The sequence below is a fragment of the Vidua macroura genome, chromosome 1 (assembly GCF_024509145.1).
Source record: "Vidua macroura isolate BioBank_ID:100142 chromosome 1, ASM2450914v1, whole genome shotgun sequence".
Taxonomy (NCBI): Eukaryota; Metazoa; Chordata; class Aves; order Passeriformes; family Viduidae; genus Vidua; species Vidua macroura.
In genome coordinates this window covers 144,778,033-144,793,319 of record NC_071571.1, presented here as the reverse complement: position 1 = coordinate 144,793,319, position 15,287 = coordinate 144,778,033, and the positions used below count along the sequence as shown (strand labels likewise).

Sequence of the window (15,287 nt, the reverse complement as noted above, 5' to 3'; positions counted from 1 at the left end):
ATTTGTTTGATGAAACAGTAGCAGTTTTTTATATTAGTTATAATATGGAAGCAAATGCTGGAAGAAATATGATTTTGCTTCAATGACACTTGAAGTTACAGCTTCTCTAAATTCTTACCCTGTTGTGTTAATTTTTATTACTTGTCTCTTCTGAATATATTGTTATTGGAAGATGCTAGCCATACAAATTATTCATAAAGGGAAGATTATCAAGGCCTGTGTTCAAAAATCAGAAAGTAAAATTTGCCAAGACCAATCTCGCATATTGTCATATTAGGTAAAATTTAGTCAAGTGGGAGAAATCATGTATGAGGCCATTGGACTTGTGAAGCTCCAGCTTAATCTGCAAATATTGAAAATTTAATTGGAGTAAATGAAATTCACGTTAGGTAGATAGAAGAGGCATAGTTCTAAAATAAATTGCAATAAAAATTGCTTATTTTTTCTTTCTAAATACAGATTCTTTAGCTATCAGTTTTGTTTTAAAATGCATGTTTTGAGCATGAACAGGATTTGGCATGAGAGTAAGCAGGTTGCTGACATTAAATGCTTTCATATGCAGTCAAATTAGGTGACTTATATTATGGCTGAATTGTTAGACTGTTCTTTGTTCATTTTGGACCCTGTTCTGCATTTGTTTCTGCTGCTATACTGTGTATCCATGCTTCTTTCTCCTCTGTTTCAGATAGCTTGCATTGACAGGATCTTGGCTTTGACACAGCCAAGATCTTTCTTCAAGACTTGGCACTTAATCTTGTGATACTTAATGTTGTGGTTTTGTGTGGAAGGACAAGTAAGCTCTGTATTAAAAACAAATTTGCCAATTCTGTGTTATGCCTGACTCAATAATAGGCAGTTTGGAGGTTTTTTTTATCTTAAATCCATGTATGTGAGCAGGCTCCAATGTTTCTTACATAGTACCATAAAGAACTAAAACCTAAGGTTCATAAAGCTTTGTAGTGCTAGAAACTTCAAATTTTAGACTTCTAACCATTATTTTTCCGCCAGATGTTTATCTTGGTGCTAGATGCCAGTGATTGGTGTGATTATCAGAATCTATGTAAAAAATATGATGAGCTGTAGGCTTTTCCTAGCCTCTGCACTGGTTAAGCTTATGCTTTCTTTGGTCGTTCACCTTACCTGTTTGAAACAAATAGTTGTCTTGAGTGTTCTTTTTAAAGTTTGTGCAGTGCCATTAGAACATGAGCAAAGTGCACAGGTCAATATTGTTTGCATAAAACAGCCACCTAAAATGTGGGAAACTTACAGCTCAGCTTTTACATTGGTGTCATTACTGTCACAGTTACAAATCCTTTCCAAATTTTCTGATCTGAATAGTAGCTAAAATACAGTGTACTTTGAGATGGTGATATCAAGCTAGCACTGACAGTATCTTGCATTATCTCCAGAGGACTTGGCCAGGTTTCAGAGGAGCCACAGAGACAGCATTCTCCATAGTAATGCCAACAGAGATGAATAAATTATTTCATCTCCAGCAGTCTGGCATTTTTCCCCCCTTGTTTGTGGGTTTTGTCCCAGACAGTTTCAGATGACTTGATGTGTTCTTCCCTGGGAAAAATCTCAGCTTAAATAGTTTCCTGTATAGTATAAACTTTTAACCCCAAATTTCTCTCCCTACTAGTTCTGTAGGCTAGCCAAATATTATTTTAATAGTCACTAAATGTGTGTGTTCCCCGCATGCAATATGTTGTCACACTTCTGTAGTATTCAGTTCACATAACAGCGTTTGTATATTGTTTCAAGTCTCCTCTTCTGTCTCTAATACATTACTGTGTGAGCGTTCTGAACTCTATATTGCATCTAGTGCAGTAACATTGTGATTAAACACAAATTAATTTAAAGATGGACTCCAATTTACTTGCAGAACCTCAGTCTTTTCTTACTATTGCATTAAAAATAGTAAAGTTGCCCTGAATAACCAGGGCTCAGCTCCTGTGGCCACAATATCAAACCTCAGAACATCTGGGTGAGCTGTGATGTGCTTACTGGATTTGTTCTTTCTATGGAAAGCATTGCTGATCAAGGCACAGCCTTGTTGTAACCTTGTAGCAGGAGCTTAAATGGACTGGGGAGAAGGGAAATCCATGGAATTGTATATCTCCTTCATCCTTCTGTTTGGATGCCTGGCACTGCTGCCTGCTTTTTCTTAGCTGTCAAGAGTAACTCCAGAAGTGCAACTCCCTTTCCTGCTCTGTGCACTCCACCTTGGGGAAAAGGAGTTCCACAATTGGTGATTCTCAAGTGAAGGTCCTGTAGCTTGAGCCCTCAGGTACATACTGAGGGGTGCTATTCCCATAGTATGGGAATGCTGCCTCCATCTGTTCAAGATGAAAACAGTGCCTAGGAAAAGGGACCTCTCCCTCTTTTTTCCCTGTGATGGGCTTCCAGAATACAATGCCCTGACCAGCACTGGGAAACAAATCAATTTTGCTCTGTGTCAGCCAGCATTAGTCCCTGAAGATTTTTTATATCATGCCTTTTAACCCTATTCTAATAACATCTTAAATGTTTTGTGAAGGGATTATAAAATAATTTAAATTTGCTTTTTAAATTTGACCTCTTTTTTAGAGATGGCAGAGGAAATGAGTTGGGACAAATCAGGTTTATGGATGTCTTTTATTGGAGAGGACTAGATTGACCAAAAATGAAATACATACTAAAAGAAATAACTCAGTACCTACTTGGTTTTCAAACAGATTGATGTTTTGCAGTTTGTAATAATCGAAACAAACTAAAAACCCCACCACCCCAACAAATTAAATATCAACTATTGGTTTAAGTTACCTGGAACATTTTAAGGAAATGAAATACAGTAGTTGGCTGTTTACATCCTCCACTAAGAGAGGTGATGATGGTGTTGATTTGCCTAGCCAGCTGTCCAGTGAAAACCACTAAATTTGTATCTAGGAGATGATTTTCATTTCTAAACATGGAGGGTCATAGTACTGCAGCTGTTCTGCTTGTTGGTGGGTTTTGAAACGAGGAGCAGGAATTCTTTTGGTCCCTTCTGCTCTGCCCCTCCCAGTCTTGAAAAATGAACTCTCCTTACTACACAGGGTAAAGAAAAAAATGGCATGAAAAATTAAATAGGCAGGAGATGTTCTCAGTGTGAGACTATCCAAGTGACAAGTCTTGATTGCATTATTTAACAGCACAATCTGGAATGCTACAGAGCTTCACGTCTTAGTCTGTATTTCACTGTAACATTTCATGTTTGTGCATGAACTGCTGCCAGTCAGCTGGTGCTTTCCTGTCTGCTCTTTTCCCTCATTTTTTGTCTTCATTTCTTACAGCAGTCTTCAGCAGCTTTCAAAATTATGTGACCTTTGTGATGATCTGAAAAGCACTGGCCACTTTTACTCGATGCCTAATCAATGTGGTGCTCTTTTATTTATTTATTTTCAAAGGAGTGACCAGGTTCTTTTTAACCTGTGCTAATTCTTGATGTTTCTCAAAATACCAGTTAAACTGTTGCAAGGTCTATATATAGGCATATTTGCTAATAATGCCCATTCTTTATGCACTAAACTATGAAAATAAGAGGTGTTATGAAAAAATTACCGCAAAAACCAGACAGGCAATGTATATGAAATTTATTTTCTCCTAATACAAACTTCGTTTTCTCTTGTGTTCTTCTAGTGTGTAACACTAAGATACTGTGGGAGTTTTGTTTCATATGTAAAGATGTACCTAACTTCCGTGGGAAGCACTTCTAAAAAGACATTTTCCAGACTCTTCAAACTGCACAAAGTCATGAGGATATATTGTCCTTAGATAGTTTCTGTCTGTCACTATAAAAAATAATCTATTGTTAATACCCTCATTTTTGGCATTGGAAATAATGGACTAAAATGCAGTGATATTTCTTCCATAACATATTTCGCCCATGTTAACAGAGAAGTGTTTTTTTTTTTTTACAAGAGCTTTAGTAACTAACAACTTTTTTTTTTTTTTTTTTTTTTTTTTTAATGAGTCTTAAAGGAACTAACCTTATAGCTTCCATCAGCATTTTAAAAGAAAAAAATTTATTTCAGGTAAACCATGTCTGAGATACTTGTCCTAGGTGATTGTTTTTAAAGGTTAAAACCTTTTGTTGATTCTTCTCAAAACATTCTTTTTACAGAATCACATTGCTTTAAAAATGTACATGTAGCTTTTTAAAATTATGACCCAGTATACTTTTGGGAAGCCCTTAGCTAATTAGAAGAAAATGGAAAACAGACATTTAAAGACAGGGGACAAAAAAAGAAAAAGCCCTTCACAAGCTCACACTAGATCTTTTTGTTCTCAGCTCTGATTGTGCGATGAGTACAGTAAAGAATATGTTTTAAGAATTAAATATATTTAGAAGTAAAATATATGGCTCCTTTTCCAAGCAGTTAAAGATGAGGCAGACAAGATAGAAAGTAATCTGATGCAGTGTTTCTAGATTAAAATAGACATGGATACCTCCTTTGCTATCTGCAGTGAGCATGTCTTTTGAGTGATTATCTAAGTTTCTTCCAGTGAGCCTCTACTGCACCCCAAGGTGAGATTATATGATAAAGACAACTCATCAGGATTTCTTCTCTGAACTCTGTTTTAAATAAGTCAAGAAGATAGAATCCAGGTGAATTTTTGGGATGGCAAATGAAGAGACTACTAAAATGAATACAATTAGTCTCTTGGAGTTCCTTATAAATTGTAGTAGCTCTTCAGAGAATGAAAATTCTTGATGAGTTGCTGCATGAAGAATTTGTCCTGTAGGTGATGGTGTGCCTATTGAATTCCATGCTGTTGTTAAAAATAAATATATATACATTTAACATGTTCTGCTGTTTAGATGCCCAACCTACAGAATCTGAAAAGGAAATTTATAATCAGGTGAATGTAGTGTTAAAGGATGCAGAAGGAATACTGGAAGACTTGCAGTCATATAGAGGAGCTGGCCATGAAATACGAGAGGTGAGCTAGAGCGTTACAATTGTGCACAGCCTGTGGTTGTTCATTGTCTGATCCTAACCAAATACTGCTGGGGTTTAACTTTGCTTGCAGAAGCTGTTTTGGCAGAGCATGTTGTCTTTTAAAATCACTGTCTTGAATTTCTGCTCTGGAATGTTTCTTTTTAACAGCAAAACAGATGTTGCTTGTTTCAATCATATTAATCCACATATGTAATAGCAAATTATGCTTCTCAGAGTTTTTGGGGTATTATTAATACTGATTTTTTTTTGTGTTCCCACATAAGCTCGTCTTGAGTTAATAGTGAATTTGGAAAGACTGTGGTGTGACTACAGTGCAATACTGAGTAATGTTGACATCCTCTTATATAGTAACTGGAGAAGCCTGGTTTGGTAAAACACAAAAAGCATCTCATTTTCAATCCCTTTTAATTGGCTTTTATTTACTAAAGTAGATGTTTGGAACAGAAGCAAAGTTCCTGTACAGAATGTCACTCCATCTTTCCTTTGTTTAATAAAGGGTGGAATAAATATTCACCCAACCCTCTTTCTTCCTCACATGCAGCAATGGGGGCTGCTTTGCTCATGAAGGAAGGAGTTACTCACTGTAAGATATTCTTAAAAAATAGTATTAGATAGGAGGAGTCTCTATTCACTCCATAGCAATTTGAGATACTCAAAGCCATTCAGCTTTGAGAGTTTTTCTCTCCATGGAATCGCTAAGGTAGGTTTAAGAAGGGTGACTGTGTCACACACAACCCTTAGGAGGGATGATGCCTTACTTGTTCTTCAAGGAAGGAGTGTGTTACACTAGGGACAGGCTGTAGGATCAGGCAGGAATGTGTGTGTGCAGATGCCATGGAGAAATGAGAGATACTCCTCTGAAAGGAGGTAGACATGGCAAGAAGGAAACTCTCTAGGACCAGAGATGAGTGTGCTGTAAGCCACAGCCCACAGTTGACTGAAACAGTTCTTGAAATCAAGAGGTTGACAGTGAAAATGCTGCAGGAGAGTTATGAGCATTTTTATTTCTGTTTTCTTAGTATATTTTCAGTTGCTGACTGGAGAGGTTGAATTTAAGGTATTATATGTCTGGAAAGTGTACTGTGAAGACAAAGTCTATAAATATATCCTTCAAAGCTGTGGTATATGCTGTGTACTGGTGGTGCTTTATGTTGTTGATTATACTTAAATGTTCCTGCTGTAATAGTTAGCCTGAATTTCACAGCAATTTTTTTTCTTTGCAAATTTGGGAATTAGTGATAGATACCAACATTAAGATGAGGCTTTGATCACTATTTTTTTTTTTTTCCTTGGAGTAAGCACAGTTAAGCTGTTAATTTTAATTAACTAGGTCTGGTTATGTAATTTTTCTTATCTGAGTAATTTGATTTTTAACCATTTCTTTATACTCTCTCCAAGTTGTTTTCCTGTTCAGGATGCTTACTTTCAACACAAATTTTTAGACCTTTTTGGAACAGACATGGGTTAGTACATGCTTGTCTCTCAACTGAAAACTTCTTAGTAGGTAGATTTTTAATTATTAGCTCTTCAAACAATTGTCTTGCATAGGTGTTTTGGTTTTTTGTATTTTGTTATTTGGGGTTGTTTTATCAGCAGTGCATCAGTTATTCCCAATCCAAGCATACTTTTCTCTTTATCTAATTTAAGGCAATACAGCATCCAAATGATGAGAAGCTGCAAGAGAAGGCATGGGGTGCAGTTGTTCCACTAGTAGGCAAACTAAAGAAATTCTATGAATTTTCTCAAAGACTAGGTAAGTGGAAAGGTGATAACTTGGGGATTTTTTGTCTTAATTAGTATATTTGGCGTATTCAGATGTGATCACATCTAGGTCAACTCCTTTGTGGAAAAGAGCTCATATTGCACAGATTCCTCCATACACTGGATGACAGCAATCTTGCTTCAGTGGGTATCTGAGAGGGGAGAGAGAATGGGATCATCCTTGTTACTCTTCCTCTACTCCTTTAGTAACTCAGGAAAGCAGTAACCAGCTGTTTGACTGGAAATTAATGAACTAAATAATCAGGAATTAATTCTGTCAGTGTTTCTGATACCAAGACTATTTAAAAGAGACTGTATTATTCCTCCCTAAACACCAGAAATAATTTGCCGTGTGGAAATGCCTGATCTTGGTTCATACACATGCAATACTTGAGATGGTGCTTCATGCCTCTTCTGAAACTCACTGATGTGATGGCTATGCTGATAAAACCTATGAGACTTGTTTTTCACCAGCTTTCTGTTGTTATCTCACTTCTAATCAAGTTTATTAGCATAGTTTGTAAAAAAAATGTATTTAAAACATGGAAACTTGTTGCAGGCAAGTTCTGCTTTTTAAGATGGGTGAGATATTTTTCTCAAGATGAACAGGAAGCTGGATTATAAATTTATCTTAAATAAGGTATGACTTCTGCTTACAGCTATGTGCCTCTTGAATTCTGTGTTCTCCTGAAGGCTGAAGTCTGCTAACACAGGTTATTGAAATATGTTCTACACAAATGTTGCAGACAAAGCTTGAGTAGAACTTTCCAAGAAGTTCTTTTTTGTGGCTGTCAGTGCTGATGAGTCCTGGTCTGTACAGCAATTTGTATGTAAATATGACAGCAGTTGACACATAGATTAGCAATTCATCAAGTCCCTTTATTATTAACCACCATGTATTTTGGCAGCTGTGTATTTAAAGTCTAGCATGCAGAATAGCAGCCAATACTGATCCAAGAAGCAGGTGCAGTTGTGTGTTGCAAACTCCTCTCGTGTGGTTGCAGAGGCGGGACTGCGGGGCCTGCTGGGAGCCCTGACGAGCACTCCGTATTCCCCAACACAGCACCTGGAGCGAGAGCAGGCTCTTGCTAAGCAGTTTGCAGAAATTCTTCACTTCACACTCCGATTTGATGAGCTCAAGGTAAGAGCTTGTAATCAGAAGGGCTGGAAAAAAAAGTGTGTTTACTGAAGCAATCTGGGTTGTGTTCTGTTCTGGAATAGAATGTGCAGTGGATACTCAAATATCCAATATGCTTGGCTTGCTCTCGTGACCTAGAGTTAGATTAAACTGGAAAGCAGATGAAATATCATATTAGCTTTAGGCACTTGTATTTCAGCTCACATTAATCATATTTCTTCACCCAAATTCGGCATATCTCTTGGGATAATGCTTCTGCTTTCAGCTTGTGTGCAGTCATAGTCCAGCTATTTTCTTGCTATGTACAAAGAACTAAGCTGAAATGATAATTAATTTGCTGGTCTGATCCTTGGAGTCAAATTAGCAAAGCAATTTTTTTCAGCCTACTAATTTCCAACTTGTATTTAGGAGATTGTTCCTTTTCTCATTCCTGCTAGAGCTTGTTCTGAATCTGGGAAACAGAAAGCTTTATGTTGTGCTTACCAGTTCCAAACATGTCACAGGCCTTTTTGCTTCACTTCAGGAAGTTGAATATTTTCTTGTTGGGTGTATTATATTTTATGAAGACTTGTCCTTACTTCTTTTGAATTTGTCCCAACTGTCTTACTTCCATATCTACGTAGATGACAAATCCTGCTATACAGAATGACTTCAGCTACTATAGAAGAACTCTGAGCCGTATGAGGATTAACAATGTCCCAGTAGGTAACCCTTGGATAAGATGAAATGTAGTCTTCTTCTACCACCTCTCTTCTCCATGTACAGAACAACTAAACCCTTTCTTCTGTTTTTTAGGCAGAGGGAGAAAATGAAGTAAATAATGAGTTGGCAAACAGAATGTCTTTATTTTACGCTGAAGCGACGCCAATGTTGAAAACCTTAAGTGATGCCACAACAAAGTTTGTGTCAGAGGTAAGAGTATAAATTTATGGCTCGGATAATGTGCTTCACAGCACTGCAGGGACAGACATAATGGGCAACACAACCTTGACCATGCCTAATCTGGCATCTAGAAATAAAACTTGGGCTTTGGAGCCTCAAAAAATATAACGTGTCTTTCCCAGATGCTGTAGAGTTAGGGACTCCAGCCAGGCCAGCCAGGTGTATGCATCCCCAAAATTTAATGGATAATGTCATATCAGCAGTGATGGCTTTCCTCAAGCTGGGACAGGTATTTTGCCTGCACTGTGGTGGTGGTTTAGAGCAGAAATTTCAGAAAATTGAAAGGGAAACAGCTTGATTCTCTCTGCTTGGATGGAATTGAAATGTAGCTTCCTCTTCTCCTTCCCAAGACTCTTGTTACACTGTGTAAAGTCAAGTATACTACATTATTGCAAAAGGGAGAAGGAACCTGAATTGGAAAAGTATTTCAGCATGTTGATTGAAATCATCCCTATTTATCCTTGACTACCTAAATAAATATTGGTTGTAAAATCCAATCCCTGCAAGTACTGCCCTTGCCTTCTGGTAACTGTGATGATTTTTGGCTTATGTACAAAGAATGCTCACTATTTCTTAGTAGAAAATAATTTTACATTACATGATTACATACAAAGTTACATCTGTCTTTTAATGTTTTTTTTTCTCTGAGTTCTGCTTTGTGCTTGAAATGCCTTAAGAAAACTGTCTTATCTTATATTTATTTGTTATGGTTGTCTGCCACAATTTTAAGTTTCGCTATTACAGCAGATGAATATATTTGGCTATAGAAATTTTTGTCTTTGAAGGAGCAGGTTAGATGATGATTCCTTCAAAACTTTCCAAAAATCAGTCATGTCAAGGGTGTAGTTCCTTGGCTACAAACAAGCAGGCAAAACCCATGTGGTAGCCTTTGCTCTGTAAATTGCTAATCTGTATGATAACATTTAAAGAAAACATTGCAAGACTACCTGATTTACCATAGTTGTGTTGATGGTTTTAATTGCTCCACACTGCTATGCCAGCAGATAACTGATTTGACTTGGGTTTTGTAGTATAATATTTCACAGTAATTGAATTGTGGAAACTGTTCACCTTCTTTTGCAGAATAAAAATTTACCAATAGAGAATACAACAGATTGCTTAAGCACCATGGCCAGTGTGTGCAGGGTCATGCTGGAAACCCCGTGAGTACCAACACTGCTTGGGTTGGGTGCGAGTCACCTCTCTGTTTCAGACCTGACTTCTGATGCATGAAAGAAATATAATTGGAGTAATTAGGAACTGTGATGTTTCCTTTTTACCAGCCTAGTTGTTTACACTGACATGAAACCACCTTATTTCATTTTGCCAGCCATGGAAATCATGCGGTCTACTTTTCTGAACATATTAATATTTAAAAATAGAATGGCTATGGAAGCTAGACAACCTCTTGGCACTCTTTATAAGTGGTTTTCTCATGTATTATTCAGAGAAATAGGCTATTTGAGCACGATTGCCTAGGGTCTCCTGAAAGAGGGGCTGTGGGCAATGCTCTGGGTGTTTTGTCCTTGCTGACTGGCCTGGCTGATTCCTCCAACAAAATGACAGTGTTCTTCTCAGGGGAATTAAGAGACAACTTCTAGGCATTAAGGCAGTTAGTTGTCTTCTGTTTATTTAAGAAGCACTGGGAGTATGACCAAAGTCACACTAATCTTTGGTTATTTTTTTTAAATCTGTTTCTTCTGTATTCTAAATAGTTTTCTATTGGTAAAATTACTGGAGCATGAGCCATGTCTTTTTAAATAAGTTTCTGTCCAAATACCACAGGACATCTGTTTTGGAGTATACTAAGAGCTTCAAGCATTTATACTTTTACTCTTCTGAGGAATGGACTATTCCAATTAAAAAAGCAGTTAAAGGTTGTCCAGTCGCCTGCCCTTTTTTTTTTTTCTAAGTCAGAATTTCAGATGTGTATTAGAAGATCACAATATTAGGGAAAAGTGTAGGAAGCACTGGAGATAAAGTTAGTATGTACTGTTTTAATTTTTTTTTTTAATTAAAGAACTGGATTGGTTTAGGTTTGAGACTTTTTATTAATCTTCAAGTAATTTTCTAAACAATCATCTGACTTTTGGCAGGTTATTGAAAGGAATAAAGAAAACTCTCAGAAGTTTGGGGTTGGTGGATTTGGTTGGGTTGATTTGTTTTTTCTCTGAGGATTTATAATAGAATTTTTCTCTTTAATCTTAATTTGGGTGTTACTAGTATTTGCTGTTACCTTGTGTTTCATAGATAATAAGCTGTGTTTTTAAATTCCAGTGAATATAGAAGCAGGTTTACAAATGAGGAAACAGTATCATTCTGTCTGAGGGTAATGGTGGGTGTCATCATACTCTATGACCACGTGCATCCAGTGGGCGCTTTTGCCAAAACTTCGAAAATTGATGTAAGTTTACTGTTGCTAAATAATCTCCTGAGTATTTAAATTGTGTGTCTTGCAGATTCTAGTAGCAGATTGTATACACTGGGTTGGTGTTAAACACGTAGCTGTGAGCAAAAATATATATTTAAGTAGTGAGATATACAAACAAGGCCTGTGTTTGTGCTTGGGATGGAGTTGCAGGACCTTGCACTTGCAGTTGTTGAGCTTCATGAAGTTCACAGGTCCTACCTCTCCAGCCTGTCCAGGTCCCTCTGGATGCCTTCCCTCCCCTCCAGACTGTCAGCCTCACCACTCAGCTTGGTGTCATCAGTAAAGTTGCTGAGGATGCACTTGATGCAGCTTTTTAAGTAGCTAAGCCAGTCTGTAATAGAAAGATGTAATACTGAAAGCTTAATTCCTTCCTAATATCCAGAAAATGTCTTTACACTGCTGCTATTTTAAAATACTAATTTTTGACCTTTTACGTACTGAATATAAAACATTCCTGTAAACTCAGAAGGTATTAGCATGGAAAAAACTGTAATTTTTTTAAACTCCTAGATGAAAGGATGCATCAAAGTTCTTAAAGACCAGCCTCCTAACAGTGTAGAAGGCCTTCTAAATGCTCTCAGGTACTCCTTTTTGTTTCTTGGGGTTTTTTAATGTTTTAATGTGAGTTTTCATGAATTGTCCAGGGCATTTTCTTCACAGCAAAGTATTCAGTGACTCTTATGGGGAAAGGTGAATGTAATTATTGCAGGCTTTTCTTATAATGTGTCTTGAGACGAGGATGTGTGAAGAAGCCTCTGTGTTTTAACAAGATCATGAATTTGCAGTTGTTCATTCTAAGATAACCTTTTCCATGCATGCAGGTTAAGAATGAGTCAGTATGGCATGGTAAGTAACTAGAAATTGTTTCTTTTCAGAAAGAACTAAAGGCATGAGTCTCTGCTGTAAAATAGATGAGACAAGAATTTGCGATGTTAATTGGAGAATTAAAGAAAAATTCATAGTTCAGTATATTAAACCAAAACCTGCTAATTTGGGTTGTAAAGCTGTATCCATAGTCAGTCACATGTTTGTTGTGTGGGCGTCCAGCATGGGAAAAGTGGCAAACAGTGCAAAAATGTGATAGGCAGATGAAGTCTGTGTTCTTGTCCTTGTTTGGAAAAGTATCATTACGTTGGTAACAAATAACTGTAACTGGGTGTTCTTACTCACGGGCTTGCTTGGAATATGGAAGCTTTAGTTTGTCTTGTCTGAAACTGTGCAGTTGTGATTTGTTTTCCTTATCTGTAGTGAAGCTGCTTTAATTTCATTTGCCCTCTTTATTTTTTTGTATCATGATGTGGTAAGGAGTTAAATAGTGTGGTATTGTAGGTGGGCTCTTTTGCAAAGTTGGTTCAGATTATTAGTTAAAATTTAAAAAATCCATGCCTAATTTGAAACTTCATGTGATTATTTCCATGCTAAAATCATGTTCATCTCTGAACTCCATAACATGATTAGTCTTTGAGATGGTGATCAGTAAAACCAGGGGCTTCCAGAGGGAAAATGCTGCATTAGCATTTATTTCTGACTAGTTTATTGTGATTGTAGCTGCCATGATCACCAGTCTTTGCTAATAGCCCATTTTTCCCATCATTGCTGACACTATGAAAGTACATGGAAGGTGTAGTTCAGGTGCTCACTGCACTAAACAGTGACATTAACTTTTGGTTAATTACACAATTAACTTTGTGGTTAGTGGTATAAATCCAGTCCATGCTCTCAAGCTGTGCTTTCCCTGCTCTAACCCTTTCCATGCATGGATGCTGTAACAGTCCTGGTTTTGTACATTTGATTACTCTCTGGGTAGGAAATTTAAATCTTTTCTAAACCATGTTTGGAATTGTTAGGAAGAGATGCAGGGGTGAGCTGCTGTGTGCTCGTGTGATGAAAACAGATTCAAGATGTCATTGTGAGAAATTAAGTCCAAATCTAAGTCTTTGATTCTGAAGGAGTGAGAAGTCATTGTGTTTTCCCGAGAGACTGATAATGTGTTTCAAAAACAGATGGAAGGTGGTACAGGATTTTGGAGGAAGATCAGCTCTTTGTAATTTCAAATTCATCTGAGTATTGTAATCATGTTCAGCTTTTTCACATGGGCAGAATACCAAGTGCAATAACTTCTCAGGATTTCAGAAAACCTTTGGATGCTTGTTTGTTGAAAGTATAAATTACCAAAAAGTGCTGAAATCTACAGTATTATTAACTTCTAAACTAAAAAGTAATTATATATTTATCAAGTGAACAAGTAAATAGTACTGCAGTTGTGGGTAACAATGGAAGTGGTAATTTAACATGTTAAATTTAAATTATAAAGTAAGTTTTATTTGCTTTTAGATTAGTTAGGAAGAAAAATCAGGGAAATTAATTATACAGAAAGTTTGCAATGAGGATATCTTTTAAAAATAGAGATATCTAGGTTTTTTATAGTGATTTTAAAAATGTGCTGTTATCCTAGAGAATTTTGAAAGGAGAAGGAGCTGAAATAAGCACATGTATATGCTCTTCAGTTTTAGCAGCACAGTCACTTAACTAAGCAGGAAATTAGGCTGAAAAGTTATTAAATCCATTGTCATTGAGGGATCCTAGGAAGGTTTGGTTACTGGAAATTTTGAAGAAGAGTTTCTCAAGCTGTCTTATTTGAAGATTTTTCCTGTGAGCAGGGCCCTCAGAGTTAGTCAGATGGATAATTAATTATCTGTCACAAGTGGTACTGTGAGCTTACTGTGAAAGCCAATGTCCAGCTGGGGCTTGTTTTGAGCTCCCCTTGGTGCAAGGCTGCTAGATTCTAGTTCTGGTTGGCAATATAATTTTGTGATCAGAATGTCTGACTTGTCTTCTTGGTGACCATGGAGTGGGTGATGATCCATGGCTGAGGGTTTTGCTCTAGTACAGTCAGGTTGAGCCATAAACAAAGAAATTACACATTTGAAAGCTAAAGTGCAATAGCATTTATGTTCACCTTGACTTTATTTCTGTGTTTAGGTACACAACAAAGCATTTGAATGATGAGACTACCTCCAAGCAAATTAAATCCATGTTGCAATAACAATTACCTGGAATTCGCACCTGCTGTAGACAGTATTCTGCAATGACTGAGATGCACAGATTTTTTTTTTTTTAGTGATTGCAACTACTATCTCGTTCATTCTTGCTTTTTATTTTCTCTCTTCCTGTTTACTCTTTTTTTAATCACTTTCTTGTACCTAAGTAAGCTCAGACTTCTTTTCTGTGCCAAATCAATGAAAATTATCAATTCTGGAAAGTATTTCTACTTTTCAGAATAGCCATCCTAAGTGGCAGCTAATTATACGTTGCATTTGGATTTCTCTGTACTGGGGAAAGATTTGTGACTTGAACTAAATATTTTTAAACTTGTGGTTTTTTTCTTTTTTTGAAAAACTAATATTTAATATTGCTTCTTCTGCATGGCAAGACTGCCTACTTCTGCTATTTAAAAATCCCTGATGACTTCATTTTCTATTGCAGCTTATTTTCATGTGCAGCCATAAGGAAACTAAAAGCAGATTTGTTTAAATTAACTGTGTTTGTACAAAATGGTACCCAACACAAAAGTTTTTTTAAATGAGTAAAAACTGTTTTGTTTAAAAGTTACGTTTGCATTTTGACTCATTTTTGTAAGGATGTATGTTGTATGTTTAACCTTTAATAACGAACGTTAAACTGTGGTGTGTGCGTAGCAAAATTACGTATGCATGTTCATGTCAAATGATTGGCTGTGGATAAGATAATAAAATCAGCTTTCATTTTTCTAAGTGTGGTTTGATTTACCAGTATTTTGAGTGAGATGTCTTCGTGCTCTTTGGATTTTTACAAAAAAATAAATTTATAAATTTTATATAGTGAAAACTCTGCTGTTTCATTACCAGTAACCAGTTGCCTAAGCCACTGATTTAAGCCTGGTTGTTTTAGGGTTCTTGCTCTCCACTTTGTGCTGCTTCCCTCTCCCTGAGAATTATTACTCAGGGTTTGTGGTGGGCAACTTGGTGCAATCCATATAGATCCTAGTGGA

At 36.7% G+C, this 15,287-nt stretch overlaps 1 protein-coding gene across 5 annotated transcripts in view; it reads left to right on the top strand.

Annotated features, from left to right (window-relative positions):
• CYRIB (CYFIP related Rac1 interactor B) overlaps positions 1–15,113 on the top strand; it is a 95,673-nt gene extending 80,560 nt beyond the window's left edge. For all 5 annotated transcript variants that reach the window (XM_053988006.1, XM_053987997.1, XM_053988015.1 and 2 more), the window contains 9 exons: positions 4,844–4,965; positions 6,633–6,738; positions 7,751–7,887; positions 8,508–8,585; positions 8,680–8,796; positions 9,910–9,989; positions 11,104–11,230; positions 11,768–11,838; positions 14,240–15,113. In XM_053988006.1, coding sequence (XP_053843981.1) covers positions 4,844–4,965; positions 6,633–6,738; positions 7,751–7,887; positions 8,508–8,585; positions 8,680–8,796; positions 9,910–9,989; positions 11,104–11,230; positions 11,768–11,838; positions 14,240–14,303 — 902 coding nt within the window. In that variant the 3' untranslated portion in view covers positions 14,304–15,113. The remainder of the gene's footprint in view (positions 1–4,843; positions 4,966–6,632; positions 6,739–7,750; positions 7,888–8,507; positions 8,586–8,679; positions 8,797–9,909; positions 9,990–11,103; positions 11,231–11,767; positions 11,839–14,239) is intronic.
• Positions 15,114–15,287: the final 174 nt, after the last annotated feature.